Below are 15,572 nucleotides of genomic sequence, written 5' to 3'. Positions count from 1 at the left end.
CTCTGTTATTTCTAAAAATCTGTGACTGTCATAGACTCATAGTAGTCTTTTATAGAGTTTAACTTATTGGGGGGAGGGTGTAAAGGCATTTCAGCTTTTTGTGAGAAAATGTGGGGCTGTCCCAGAAAACCATTTGTAGCCAGAACAAATTGCAAATCCTCATAAAGAAATTGTGGAAAAATGACTCTTGTCTGAAGCAGAAGCACAAGTGCCTTCAAAGGGCAGTATATTATTCGAGTTTCTTCAGGAGACATATGCTCTTGCCCTTCCTGTATCTTGCTATCAAGGTTTAGGTTGAGGCCTAAAGAAAGTCCCAATAAATTATATTACTGGGATTGTATTGGTCAAACAAAAAGTAAAATATTTTTCATCATATTTTATTTGAAAAAATAGTCAAATCATTACCTTCTGCACTCTTAACCTAGCTAAACAAACTCATTGCTTAAACAATATGGTTCAAACTAAGCTAGCATGTCTTTTTCCCTGTCTTTTGAGAGTCAGTTTCAGTTTTTAATCCCCATTTCTGTGTATGCTCAGTTTGACACGAGTGTGCTATAACTGCGCATTTTTAGTGATATTTGTGAATTAAATGGTTAAACAGAACTGTAACTTTTATTGATAAATTGTCCTGGCTTGTATTTATTAATAGCAAGGGGCTACGCTTGTTCCAGTAGGCACTGTTTGGGGTTTTTTTTTTGGCTGTCTTGCTGTCCCGTTGTATACATTGGATTTGCTCCCAGTGATTTTGTTTGAAATCAGCCAAGGTTGTAATTTTTCTTTTTTTTTCTTTCTAACCATCCCAAAACACAGTTTCAGGAAAGATTGACAGAAGAGTCTGCAATGCCAGAAGGGTAAATGATGTTTCACAGTTGTATAGAATAAAAGGTTTTAGTTAAAATAATTTCCAATTGTTTTGTGTATTGGATCAATTATGCAGTTTCAGAGCTTGCCTCATTGCCATTTAATGGTTGTACTACAAACGACTTCAGGGTCCTTTGAAGCCTCAAGTGATGGCATGGCTGAAGAAATGGCAGTGCCTTAACAAAATGCCTTAAAGATGATCTTGTAATATGGTTGCATATAAGAATTTAGCAGGCATGCAAGCCTTAATGCAGGCTCTGAGATCCTGTTGAGGTGGAGAATGTGCTCGAGTAATGCTCTTTGCCTAGACAGTACGTGCTTTGGTACTATGAAAATATTTTTTGCTAACACCAATGCAGTATATCAGAAAAGACAGCCCTGCTACAAGTGACTCTGCATACCAGTTGGCACTGAGTTTTCTGGATGTGGAAAGGTTCTAGCCCTCTAAGAGACACATGGGAAACCAAGACTGAGTTTCCTGGTGCTGAAGATACCAGCACAGAATACTCCAATCATTTACTGTGGGGACTGTCAGCTGGGCTGCTCTTGGAGACGATGCAGTAATTCAGTGACCAGATGTGTTCTCAGAGACTACCAGTGTCCATCTTGGATGGAGTGTCAAGTGAGAGGAGTTTTCTTGCTATTCCCTTTTAGTTTCTGTCACCTTTTCTGGAATTGCACTGTCTGTAAGAGTCTTGAAGGCAAGAGCATGAGAGGCCGCTGCACAGCATTAAGGAGTTAAGGTGAGAGTTACAGCATACTGAGACACTGTGAACAGAGGGAGAGTTCCAGTTTGCCAGGATCATAGGAAAGGCTGCTGATATATTCATAATGGAAAGGTGTTGTAAATCTAGCAGTTAGTAGTGTAACCTGTCTCCCAGAAAAGCATTTAATTTATCTATGACAGGAAATTTTTTTTTCTCTTCAGGTGGGGTCATGCTGAGAACAGGAGAGCTAGGCTCAGTAGTTGCAGCTGAAGTATAAGTATTGTTTTAGGAAGAGAAGAACTACCAGAAGAATTTAGCATTAACTTTCAGAAACACTAAAAGAATACTCAAAATAAGCCCTAGGCAGGAGATACTAATGCAGGTCTACCTCATTGCCAAGTGGTGGGAAAATAAGGGACTTGGACAATCGAACTAATAAATCACATATTCCATAGGAGAGTGGCAACCAGAGGCCTGACAGCGCACCCTTCAGTCACTCTTGAGCAGAGCAATGTGGAGAGCTGCTCAGAGAACAGCTGTCCCGAGGTTCAGGGCCTGCAAGCTGAAGGGTGGGTGTCTGTTCAACATGTTGATCTGAGAATTGCTGACTCGGAGAGGGAGGTTGCTGAGGTGAGTTAGTGTGGAGGTGCCCGGGAAGGGGAGAGAATGCGTTTGTCAAAGGTAAAGGCATAGAGTGACTGTTAATGCATGAATTTAGTTACAGTATTCCAGATTTTTGTCAGTACATTACACCAAGGTATTACTTTTTCTTTCACAGAGTACCTGTTTGATTCAAACTTCATCTCGAAAAATTTCTTGAATGTGACATTTGATATCAGTCTTTAAGCCCATGATCTTACATTTGTAGATGTGCTGATGGCTCCCAAACAGAGCCAGGTGGAGTTACCACACAGCTAGGTAACAGACCTGTTAAAAGCACATGCACACTTAAATATCAAGAAAGTGACTAAAGTCGTTTCCTGTACTATGTAGTAGAGGTTTTTCTGTAAGCAGCTGTACAAACAACATGCAGACCAAAGGGACCGATAGAAACTAGGTGGGACATGCCCCGTTTCAGGATATTGTGACACTGTTCTAGCCATCTTTTTTATGGGACTGTGAATGCTTAATTACTTTTTGTAGTTTAGAAATATAATTTAAACCAAACAATTGCTTTGAAATTACGGTTAGAGCAGAACCAGTGCAAGTTAGTGTTTGCGTAAGGCAAAAGCAAGGAGGGAGGATGTGCAGACATTAGTGGCAATGTCCAGGAAATAACAAATTAACACAGTCAAAGTAAATGCAATGAGTAACCTGTAGCTGGTTTCACTTAACAGCCAGAGGCAGTGGTGCCTGGTTCTTTCGTAATTGTTTGGAGGTGAAAATACTTGCCCAGTTTTGCCCAATATTTACAGTTATGGGGAAAGATGGCGAAGGGTAAGGGTGCTGAGGGGAATGCTGAATTCAAGGCTTCTCCCTGGGAGGCTGCCTCTGCTGCTTTCCATTTCTGCTAAATTTGTGGTGCAGAAGCACAGGGGTACTGGAATAGCTGAAGTCTCCTGTTTCCCCAGTTAGTGCTGTAATCCTTAGTGCTAGGTGAGATTAAATTCTGAACCCCAAGCAACTGGAAATGTGTCATTCAAGCACATCAGCACACATGTGAGTGATGTGATCTCTGCTCAGTGTTGCAGTCTGTTTCCTGCAGCATTTCCCAGTTACAGCTAAGAGAAATTCAGTCAAGGGTGGAAACTCACGAGCAGCTTTGGAACATAGCCATTCAGTAGCTTCTCAAGCCTGCTGTGAAAGTTTAAGAGGGAAAACAAAGTCATCACTGCCTGAATTTGGTATTTCAACAGTTCTTGCCAGTAGTTGTTCACCTTAGTCACTAAATGCATTCCTTCACACATTCAAGTTCAGCTGGAATTAGTTCAGCATCCATACTGCTGTTAAGAATGAGATTTGCATGTTTAGCTCAAGGAAATTGATTATTAGGGGTTAGGATCATTCCTTGGACAGGGTTATTGCTGTCCAAGGTTCCCATGAATCAGGTGATTTAATTCATAAGGGAGGGCTTGGTCCAGCCCCCTGAAGTTGGCCTTGCTTGGGGCAAGGCTTGATCAGGTTGCTTGGACCTTTGAGCAGAGTTGTGAGTGTCTGGGTGGAAGGAAGGCCCGCAGCCTCACTGAGTGTCCAGCCTGTGTTTAACCACCAGCAGCAGCAGCAGGCAGGCACTCTGGCTCACCAGGGTTAGCAGAGGCAGGGCTTTGCCTAATCCTTGCTGTAATACTTGAGCTCCTGCTGCCCTCTTTGGATTTAATGTCTGCCAGACACCTGTCCACTGGCTTGGCTATAAATGTTGGAGAGCGGCTCACATATGGAAGCTTATCCTATTGTGTCTGGTCCAACCAAACTACTGTGCAGTGTCACGCTACACATCCATGGTATGCAAGCTCTAAAGTTAGTACAAGGCCTCTGAGGTGACATCGTCATCCCTTTGTCTGTTTGGCCCTCCTTGTGATACTGCTGAGATAAGCCACCTTCTGTCTGCAAAAGTTTACAGAAGCAAACAAGGTAGTGTACAGCTCTCCTCCTCTGGAAACAGTAACCATTTGGGACAGCACTTGATTGACCGTAGGTTGGTTTGTTTCAAATCCCAAATACGTAAGTGGACCATTCAAGCCCTTTCGCTCAAAGATAGCTCTGTCTTCCACAGCCATCCTACTTGTTTCAGGCCAAAATTTTTTAATTTAATTTCAGAACGCCTATCCTCACAGGCCTTGTGAGGTATATTTCTTAAAGCAGTAGTACCTGGTCAATCCCTTCCTGAATCTTCCTCTAACTAAGGTGGCAGCCGCAGCAAGATAATCTCACATGCCCCAGCTTGGTCTTCAGCACAGAGAGGGGATTGGTTTTCCTGCTGTCTTTGTTTGCAGCAACAGCAAAATTGGATCCTCTCTCAATCCAGCCCCTCTCAAAGCAGCTGCTATGACCTTTCTAAGATTTTTGCTTTGAAACTAAGAAATTCTAATCAGCTTTCTTGTTTTACTTGTGGGTACAGAACTTACTTTCTACTTTTCTTTGTTTCAGCAGGGAGGTAGCTTCAGGCATCTCAAATGGTAGACTCCAAATTGTCAAGAGAAAAGGAATTTGATGAGGAGGTTAAACTCGTTAACTCATTTGGCATTTAAATGATAAAATTATAGGTTAAGAGAATACAACATGCTAGAGGTTTAATGCTCTAGTTTTCTAAATGGGTATGTTAGACCACTGTTCATTTGGATGTTATGAAAAAAGAATCAAGTCTTCATAAATATATGAAGACTCCCCCCCTCTCCTTCCAGGAGCCAATTAACACAAAGCAGGTCGGACACAGACTGCTGTAAGCATTAGCCATTTATTACTGTGACATCTAAAATTTAGTGTGAGTTTTGACTTACACTAAATTAACCGCTCTTAAATTTCTACAGTGTGCTTACAGTACAGCATCACTTAAATGAGCTACTAGCAGCTTAAAACCAGTGTTGACAAAGGTGTAAGACTAGAAACAGTCCTAAATAAACAACAACAAAAAACCAAATAGATCACCTAGATGTCTTCAGTCAGCAGGCTCCGAGACCAAACAAACTTACCTACCCATAGTTTAAATGACATTTCTTTTTAGTGTTTGGCTGTTCACTTTTGTAGCAGTCAGTTGGTGGAAGAAAACAGAAAATTTATTTCAGCAGTATAGGAAAAAAATAATCTCTTAACAATTAAGTGATCATTTAGCAGAGTAGATTTCAAATCTCTTAGTTCTACTTCTGCAGTTAGTGCATTCTCCTCAAAAGCAAAATATATTTTGACCATCCTGTTCAGAGCTACTGCACCTTATGTGAAAGCAGTATTTAAGACTAAAGGACAGATTTTATGTAAGGGTCTACTCATTTGAAGACCCCTCTTGTGTTGCAACTTTGCCTGCACCCTTTTGCTGAAGCTGAGCTGTCCTGGGCAAATTTGTGACCCAGACCCCCTCCTGCACTGTTACTAGATTTCAGCCTTGTCAGTCATTTTGCTTGCTGATCTCCATTAAGCACAATGTAGAAATAGATCAGGGGAGAGGGTAGAGAAAAGGAAATCGGATAATATTGTGCTAAATATAGTTTGTAGCTTACACACACACCCCCAACCTTGTACCCCATTTTCTTAATTCATGAAGGATTTTCACCACACTGTACCAGCTATAGTGAAATTATTCCCAATCAGCAGCTTTAAAATTCCATGATAAATCCCTGCCCTGAGGGATACTGTACAACTGTAAAGAAAACAACAAAGCTACAAGAAGCAAGGATGCTGCTGCACTAATATGTTCCATCCTCCTGTCTCAAACTTACAACGATATGTATAAAAATAGAAGTGGGCAAACAGAAAAGCACAACTGAAGAAAAGCTCTTTCTCTGTTACTACAGAAACTAAAGACATATTCAACTCCACCAAAAAGGTTAAACACAGGGCCCTGACTTCATCTTTGACATCAGTTTGTTTCAAACAGCCATCACACTTTCCCCCCACCCCCTTTTATTTTTAAACTGAGAGACCACTAAATTACTGAAGTGAATGACAGGACCCACCAACATGATTTTGTCCCGTCTCTGTGTTGCAACTTCAAACCATGGTACTTCCTTTCCTGCAAATGTAGCTGTAGAGAAGGCACATGAATAACTATTACAGAGAAGCGGCTTGACTCTAAAACAAGAAAAATAACAGTTTGGAGAATAGTAAGTAGGAATAAAGATATCTTGGGGTAGAAAATGCCTTGAAAGTCACAAGAACTGTTTAACTGAGCTGTACCATTAGAAAAAGCTTTCCAGCAAGTCAAAACCATAAATATTTTTTTAATGCCATTAATCACCCTGATAAAATCATCACCAAGTGTCACTGTTCAGGCAGAGTGCCTTCATAAATACATTCAAGAACATTTGTAAGCAAATACAAATTCAGGAATTTGATGTCTAGCCAGTCTCCAACTTGTTTCTGCATTAATTTCTCCATTAATTTGGTGATTTTGGACAGCATTCAAAGTTTGAACACAGATCAATCCATTAAACAATGACTAGAAAAGACAATAGGATATGTATTTCATGTGATTTCTTTTAGAATACTGTCTACACTTACAAAATAGAATAACTGTAATTCTTTCAAGATCAAAAAATATTCCAAGCTGTAGTATTACAGCATATGACAGTCTGTAAACAAAAGCAGCATCACTTCACTCATGATCTTGTGCAGCTCCTTCTTCTTTCTGTTCACATGCTGCTTCATCATCTGCTTTCACCAGAGTAGTGGTTAACGAGCTCTCAATACTGTTTAAGAGCAGCTTTGTTTCTTGGTTATCCAGATCAGTTCCTAGTGTTGTTTCTGAAGAAATTTCATTAGGAAAAGCAAAAGAAGGTAACGATGGAACTGAAGGTAGTAGGTTGTCCAACTCGGGCTGCTTGACTGAGCCTTCAGAATACATGGTTACATCTTCAGGGTCCAAAGCTGGAGCATTGTCTGGAAAGTGGAAGTAAGTTTGTAAAAAACCCAGAAACTGTCAGGCTAACAGTGCTTCTAGTTACCGTATGTCTAGAAGAATCAGCTTGAATGAGATACCATATATAGGCACATAAACAGATTCACAACTGTCAAATATATGGGCTGTGTTTATTCAGTTCTCCCCAAATCCAGAAAATCTGATGGTGCAAGCAGGTTTTTAAGAGACTATACCGTGTGGTCTGCTGTATTCTTATGCTAGAGATGTTTTATTTTGTGTTACTACTCTTAGTCACCCCATCTTTTAAAAGGGAAAGGCATCCATAATGTGAAGATTTTTTTTAAATAGGCAAGTCACTATTAAGATGACTACAATTCTGTTTTCACTTTACAGCTGTGAAAACAAGCCTGTGGTACAAAAATGAATTTACACTGACTTTAGAAATACCTACTTTTAAGGTCAGCTTAAATTTGGATCATCAACATTTTCATTTAAAGACACACATTCTATAATCTTATAAAAAAGCCCATCAGTTTTTGTCCACTTCTACACCTGACTTCTGCTATTTTTCCATGTCACTTTAGCCGATCCCCTTTCTGATTTTTCTTGAAATTGGCTTATTTCCAAAAAGCATGATATTGTTGAGCAGGCACAAGTTGATGCCACTCCAGAAATCAGGTCAGAGGCCTAAAGGAAATCTTGAATACACTTACCAAAATAAGCAGAAGCGTCATTGTTCAACATTAACTTTTCAGTGCCTTCTAAAACATCTGCTGCTGGCATGTTGAAGGAGGCAGATGAAGACATGCTGGATGCTTTTGTTAAGTTAGTGAGTTCAGGAAATGAAATACCAGACATATCTAGAAATCCTGAAGGAGAAAACAAATATTACAGTACTGTTTTAGACATAACACAAAATTCTAGTTTCAAAAAGCTATGTTACATCTAGACTGAAGTCAGTGAAGTCCCTTCCCTGCAAATAAATTTAACTTAATGTTAGCTGACATCGGTGGAAAGACTTCTGCAGCACCCAAATTCTGCAGCTCTGAAATCCAGTGAAGTCAAAAACTTCAAGGAAAACCAACCACCAGTGCTCACAGTTCTGCATTTAAGTCTCAAACTTGTTTAAGACCTTCTTCGTTTACTTCAATGTCCTCTAAAAAAAAGCACCTAAGAATATGTACCTGGATCCATAACTCTCTGGAGAGGGGGAGGAGGAGAAAGGGAGCTTTCTGGTGAATGACCACTCATTTCTTGATCTGTGGCATGATCCAAGTTCATAACTATTTCAGAGTTGTCACTCTCAGAAGTGGGTGCCAATAACGGAGTCTGGAATAACACAATTGGAAGGAAAAGCATCTTTTTATATTGAAAGCTGCACCTGAAGATAACTTTCCTATGAAAGAATTCAGCCCCAGTCTCCAAGTACACCAATTCAGAGAGAACCTGTGATGCTGAAACTGATAGTCAGACCACTGATGCGGACATGTTCCAATGTAGCCTTTTAAAGCCAGTATGTTCTTAGAAAAACAGTCTATACTTAATTCTTGTAGGTGTATTTTATTTCCTAGTGAGCAGGGTGATTCTCATTGACCAATACAGCTGTAGTACACAGGTCTTCAAACCAGGAAGAAAATACCTGGCAAAATTTTTTATTGGACAACACTGGTGATCTGTCATCTGCTCAGCATCATTTGCTCTCACTTTCCCTTCACCTAACTCCAGTTCATTCAAGCAAAGTTCTAAGCTGTACTCGCATACACTGTATTATGAGTGCTCCAACAAGTAGAAAATTTAGTAACTCCAGAGAACATGCCAGAGTTAAAAACTTATTTCTAACATACCTCTGTGTAACCATTAGTAGATGTTACTGGAGTTCCAGCTTCTGGTAAGGGTGAGGGTGGTTTGCTTTCTGGCTTTTTCTTTGATATTATAGACTGGGTTGGAATTCTGTGCAAATAGCCATATCCAATACCACATCCTAAACTGTATGAGAAAAGTAAAACAAGACTTAGAAAAAAAAGTGTTCTTAAGAAAGCTAGTAAGCATTTTAAATTTTGACTCTTGAAAACAAAAACTTTAAGTCTTTATAGCAAGAAATACCTACCTACAAAAATGATTTCACTCATAGTACTCAAGGAACACTCTGCAATTGACATTTAAACATACATAGCTTAGCTTTCAGCTGATTGTATCTTTACAAATATATCATCTGATCTGATGTGGATTTTTTCTTGCTTTAACTGAATGACTACAAGAATGTAGCTAGTGGATCTGCTACTGGGAAAGTCAACACAGGTTTTGCCACTGGTTTCAACTCAGGATTAGATCCAGAACATGCCTAATACCTAGCTCTAAGCTAGCTTTTTTTTATGGAAAGATGAACATTTTGTGTGACAAGTGCAAGGAAACAAGGCTTAACTTGAAAACAACAAGCTGTAATCAATAGTAATAATACTTTTAACAGGAGCTTATTTACAGTGAGTGTATAACCTGTCATTAGCCAGTGACTGTCTGGAGATCAGTACCTTCCTTCTCCACCCCAAGCTCCATTGGGAGTCACAACTACCTCTCGAATGGAATCTGCTTCAGTGCTATAAACCATCAGCTTCAGCGGCTTCCCCTCGTGGGATTCAATCAGTGAAAAGAAATCCTCTGACTAAGGAAAAAAAGAGAGTAGTAGTTAAATGTGCAAGTGTGCAAGACAAGGAGCCGTAAAATGCTAACTTACTTTCATAGTTATTTACTTCAACATGAGATATTAAAAACCCAGAGACAGACTAAAACTCACGTGTGGTTTGAACATTAGGGGTAACGGGTTTTTTTATTACCACATTAAAAAAAAAAAATGTTTACCTCAACCATAAAGCATCTATTAATCATCAGCTTTCTAAAAATTCCCAAACATTATCCCCATACATTTGACATACACACAATTAGATTTATAAAATACAAAACTGTACAACACGCACTTGGCAAGCATGAAGACAAATGCTACTCGAAGGAACAGGCACCCTACCTCCTGAAGAATCTGATCAGATCCAACTATGTAGTCAGTGTATGGCTGGAGACCAGCGAGAGCTGCAGGAGACGCAGGTTCAACATCCTGCAAAAGAATGGTATGTGTCATCTGCACTCGCAGCAGGATAAGCTACCCCAAAATCAAAAGGGAAAATTCACTACAAAACCAACAGAAGGAAAGAACATTTTGTTTATGGGACAAAACAGAGGTCCTTGAACAGTCTACATCTAGGTGCGACATCTTGTAAAACATGCTGAGTAAGAAAGACCAAGATGCTACCAATTCAACATGAGATACCCTGAAAGTGTCAAGAAGTTGCATTTATTTAAACAACCAGAATTGTAACAAACAGTCTTTCCTATTCAGTTCTACTCTTTCAGCTCTGCCTCTTAATTTTAAAATGAATTTTTGATGCTTTTTGTAACGTTATTAATTTAATGAAGTTTAACCAATACAGACACACCAATCGGAACAGACTCTTTTTGCTTTTGCCATTGATTCTTCAACATAAGACAAAAAAGCCTGGTCCCCATCACACACTATTTGGTCCAGTCGGAACAGAGTTAATTTTTTTCATAGTGAAGGCAGCACAGTCACCCACTGCGTGTCCCTATTCAAAGAGCTCAGACGAACCTTCAAGACTGTGTTCCCTTCTGTGCCATTTCAGCATTGTACTTCTACATACAAGTTGCTTCTAAACATTATACTTTAAAACAAGGCTGTATGAACACTAACGAGCACCAGAGAATTATGTCTCACCAAAACATGCCACACGTGTTCATTGGCTCCCTGGAAACTGCAAAACCTCACGCTGGCTCCAAGAAGACCTTGTCCTCCCCACATGTTACTGGGGATCACCTCCACCTCTCTTATTTTCATTGTTTTGATATTATACACCTCAAGCTTCACTGCTTTTTCAGCATTTGCCTTCAGCAGATCTTTCAACATATTGTTTTCTTTATTCTGTAGAGCACAGAAAGAGATACAGGATTAACATTATTTCTGGTTGCACCTATAACACAGATGTCAACGCTTGTGGCAAAATTTGACTACAAAGAACTAAAATCATCAAAGTTTACACTCTGTGTTTCATGATCAGTCCCAGCAGTTCGATTTTCTTCTAGTAGAAAGAAGTTAGTACTGTCAGCTCAAGTCCCTTTACATAAGTACTTACTGTTTCATCATTTACATTCCTGTTCTCAACAATGATGCCTAACAATAAGCAGCAACATTTTACTTCAAGCTTCTGATCCCAGTCTTTATTTAATAACCCTTCAAAGTCATTGCAAACTGACTGTGAAAGGACAGACCATCTGGAAGCAGCTTAGAGAACTACCATTATTTCTGTCACGTTAAAAAAAATAAAGTGATTGTTCACCAAAAGATCATTTTTGATGATTCACCATTATAATGATCACTTCCAGAAAGACACCTCCACTAATAAAAGCAAGACAAACTTAACAAATTTAGGTTGTATGTAGCTAGAGTGAAGCATGCGGCCAAAGCTGTGAGCCCTTTAAACAAACAAGCAAAAAAATCCAAAACCCAAAGCAAAGTCAATATACAGCAACTCTGTTCCCAGTCTTAAGGTATAAGCAGACAGCCTATGATTCTTTTTCATATTTTATCAAATGCTGAAACAAGTTTGTTCAAACAAATGTTGAGCTCTTACCATTGCCTCACCAATTCAGTATTCACCTTGTGGCAGAAAATACGGATGAATGAGTAATATCATAAACATTGTGTTAATCTGTTAAAAAGCTAAAGTGACTAAATGCATAAATAAGCTTCTTTCCTCAAATTTGGATCCACAGAGAAGACTTTGAACACCACCAAGTTTTACTTTACCTTTTTAATGCCGTATATAATGTCAAATATGAAAAGCCTTCTTTACTGCGACAGCTTTGGCTTCTACCTTTTATCATTACAATAACCATATTTCATGAAGGGGGGGAAAAAAACAAAACAAAACCCAAACAAAGCCCAGTAAAATCATTCGAGGCTTACAAGCCTAGTGTGTCCTATGGCAATGATGAAATCAAAGAAAGGTTCCAGTCCTCCTTGTTGAGCTGGGGAGTTTTCCTGAACCTGCAAAACATACATTTTATTTTTATTATACATTGATCCCTAGTTACATTAAGTGATTGACAGTGTTAATCTTTACACTTGATTCAATATTTACTTTTGTGTGGAACCAGAGATGAGATCCCAAATGACGGGCCTAGGGAAGCAGCCCGCAATTGTGAACTTATTTTTATAAGACTATGAACAACGGGTATCCAAATTAAGCTGTAAAATACAGGTTATGAACCCCATACAAGACACAAGTATTGTGATTCAGAAGGCGCACAGCATGGAATTATTAAATACTGAAGACTCTGGAGAAAGGCTTAGTTTTCAAAATGCTGCTTCAGAAACTTCTTCCATGCTACTAATAGCTTAAGCACATTTGAGAGTCCCCAATTACATCACAGCCATTTTTTACATAAACACAATTTACAGCACATTAGAATAGGAACACTTAAGAGAGTATGCTACAAACGCATGGCTAACCACAAGTACTGGCCAAGAAGATTGCCATCACTTGCAACATCTCAATTTCACTCTAAGTAAGTTACCGTAAAACAGATGTAGTAAAGAAATATTGAGGATGCCTACTGAAATGCATTCACACCAGGATAAAACCCACCAAGAGCTACACAGAACTTGAGACGCAGAATATACCCAAAGTATGCTAACAAAGCAACATGACATTAAAGGAAACCATCGCAAACGTGCTAACTAGTTTGCATGGCTTCTAACTTTACTTCTGGTTAACTCAGCAGCATAGCCCTTAGCCTGCAATATATTTGACTCCTGAAAGCCACCCCACAATTTAAGTGCTAAGTTACAACCCACACGTCATCTAAACTAAGAAGTTCACGGCTAGCAAAGTTAAAACTGCTACATCTTATATTTGGTCTTGTGTTAACAAACTGCTATATTTATATTTTTTTTTAAACAGATAAAGCAGTATCAGTGTTGGGGCTTTTGCTGACGTAACTGCCTACGCACGTTATAAAATATACATCAGTAATAGCCTGGTTACTCCAGCAAAAGCTTTTAAAGCAAAAAAAGAAATCATGCTTTATTATTAAACAGTCAAAACTGACCACTGTAACCTCGATTGGAGTAGGAAGTATTAACTTTCATCACAACCCTAAATTACATCAAAAGGTAACAGCCAGCTTATAATAAACCAAAGGTTAAAAAATGTTTACTCTAAATCAAAATCTAAATAACATGAAAGAAAGCTTACAATGAAACTATCACATAACACAATGTCAAGGCTGAAAATGTACACAAAAAAAAGGAGACACGGAAGTTATTACAGAGCTCATAACATTGTTGTTCAGATGTCTAAGAGCCATACAGATTCCCACACGGAGCTGTAAGTTGCAAAAAAATCCTGCAGTGTTTGGTTTTCAAAATGACACCATATCAAAGGTTGCATGAATTACTTGGAGAGAAGAAAAAATTACTTTGTCTTCTACATACTGCAGGTCAGCAGTACTCCAGTACAGAAAACTGAGCCATATCCTGCACCTGACGTAACAGGAGGAAGCGCTGCATGACCAACAGTCATTTCTGATGGAGTCAACTCCGTTAAGGAGACTGACAAAAGCGGATTACATAACGACACTGGTACCCTAAACACATCTTGCGATAGAGAAACACAAGCTGCTGATGAAGTGGAAAGCAGCATGTGGCAACTACGTTTCCACTCTTATTTCAGAGAGGAAGACGGCCAACTAAAATGAAATGATAACTTATGCAACAACTGTTATCTGCAATACCTCTGCCTATCTTTAAGCTCCAAGATATTAATTAAAACCAACGTGCGTGCAGTCAATTTGCCAGACAGTTACAACAAATCTGCATGTACACAGGGTGCCTGTGAGAAGTAGCCTCTCAAGAAAACACTGGCTGGAGCAGGAGTTAACCCCCAGCCAAGATGCTCTAAGATCCGCAGAGAGATTAGTCAAATCTTCTTCAAGCGAAGGGAATCTGGAGGGGAGCAGGCAGGGAGGGCTATACCACTCTTAAACTGTTTACAATTCCTCGGAAGCCGCGCAAAAGGCTCCCCTCGGCTGTCCAGCAGCCAAGACATCGCAGGTCGAGGTTCCGAGCCCGGTGAAGCCGCCGGGGCGAGTGCCCACTGCCCGCCGGGCGCGGTGCGGGCCTCCTCCCTGCCGTCGTGGCAGTTCCCTGGAAGGAGCCAGCAGGTGGGGGCCAGGGAACCCGGGGCCGACAGGCCCGCCGCCCCGAGCCCAGCGCCCTCTCCCGCCCCGGGCTCGGCCTCCCTAAACCGCCACAGGCAGGAGAGGGAAAGCGGGACCTCGCGCCCCGCCGCCCCTCACGGGCCCCCCCCCTCCTCCCCGCGACCCCCCCCGCGGGCCGGTCGGCGGCCACCTCACCCCGTGTACGTGGAAGCCCTCGGCACCGCCGTCGGGAGCCTCGGAACTCGAGCCCAGCCCCATGCCCACCGACGGGACGGGACGGGACGGGACGCGACGGAGCGTTCAGGCGGCAGCGGCGGCAGCAAGCATCGCCCTGGCGCCGCTGCCTCAGCGGAGGGCGTCGCAGGCCTGAGCAAGCGAGCGCCGAGCGCAGCGCCCGCGCACGGCGGAAGGAGATGGGAGCGCGGCTCCACTCCGCTCCCTGCCGGCCCGGCGGGGGCGCGACGCGGCCGTGCCCAGAGCGGCGGGGCGGGGCGGCTCTCCACGGTCGCTGGCCGGGAAACGGCGGGGGGCCGCGCTGAGGGCGTCGCTGAGCCTCGGCTGCCCCGCAGTCACCGAGGCACAGCTCTGAGCCGCGCCGCGGCTGCCCCCCGGCTCCTCGGAGGGAGGCAGAGGCCGAGGCGCCGCTCCCGGGCAGGGAGGGTCGGCAGTCCGGTGAGCCCCCGGCCCGCTCCCGGCGCTCGAAACGCCCCGAAGTGCTTCTCTTTGAAATGATGAGCGGGATGCTGCCTGCTGAGCCGGGGCGGCTCCTCCGGCGGCCAGCGTGCAGCCGAACGGCACTTCGGGTCTCAGCCTGGTTTGGGGTTTTTTTTGGGGGGGGCGAGAAAGAGACTCACCTATAAATCGGTTTCTTTTTCACGTATATTTTTACAAATCTCTGAAAAAAAAGTTCTCATTCTAACAGCCTTTAAAAAATTATACTTTTGTTAGTGTAATCCAGAAAGAGGTTATTATTTTTTACCAATATCTACTTTGCACATTTCAAAAGAGCAACTGTTTGTGTTCCGTCCGTCCCTGTAGATATACTTTATGTATTGTGCTCAAGGAAAGTATTTCCACCAGCTGAGACAGTCTGCAGCATTAGAGCTGAAGAAGCAAATTATGGCCCAGTGGTGGTGTTTTTCAAGACATAGGGAGCTTTGTGTTTAGATAGTTATTAAGAAGTGGTGATATTTCCATTCCCCTGGAATTTC

General features: G+C 41.5%; 1 protein-coding gene across 1 annotated transcript; it reads right to left on the bottom strand.

The window, feature by feature from the left end:
* Window positions 1–4,943: 4,943 nt before the first annotated feature.
* Window positions 4,944–14,720, bottom strand: GORASP1 (golgi reassembly stacking protein 1). Its single transcript, XM_074899862.1, has 9 exons — window positions 14,557–14,720; window positions 12,107–12,187; window positions 10,859–11,062; window positions 10,097–10,183; window positions 9,606–9,736; window positions 8,922–9,063; window positions 8,262–8,406; window positions 7,791–7,946; window positions 4,944–7,097 (listed from the first exon to the last, which is right to left on the bottom strand). Exons 1-9 carry the CDS (start codon window positions 14,617–14,619, stop codon window positions 6,814–6,816), a joined length of 1,293 nt encoding a protein of 430 aa, XP_074755963.1. The 5' UTR covers window positions 14,620–14,720; the 3' UTR covers window positions 4,944–6,813.
* Between the last annotated feature and the right edge of the window lie 852 nt (window positions 14,721–15,572).

Source organism: Athene noctua, chromosome 2 (assembly GCF_965140245.1).
Source record: "Athene noctua chromosome 2, bAthNoc1.hap1.1, whole genome shotgun sequence".
In the NCBI taxonomy this organism is placed as follows: Eukaryota; Metazoa; Chordata; class Aves; order Strigiformes; family Strigidae; genus Athene; species Athene noctua.
Note: the sequence above shows the minus strand (reverse complement) of the source record. Positions and strands in the feature narration are given on the sequence as shown.

Excerpts from the sequence above, each read along its gene's own strand:
- GORASP1 (XM_074899862.1), bottom strand. The coding sequence starts at position 14,619 with ATGGGGCTGGGCTCGAGTTCCGAGGCTCCCGACGGCGGTGCCGAGGGC. Across the intron at positions 10,184-10,858 it reads AACACGTGTGGCATGTTTTG|GATGTTGAACCTGCGTCTCC; the intron begins GTGAGACATAAT and ends ATTCTTTTGCAG. Across the intron at positions 7,947-8,261 it reads CCAGAGAGTTATGGATCCAG|GATTTCTAGATATGTCTGGT; the intron begins GTACATATTCTT and ends TTTCTCCTTCAG.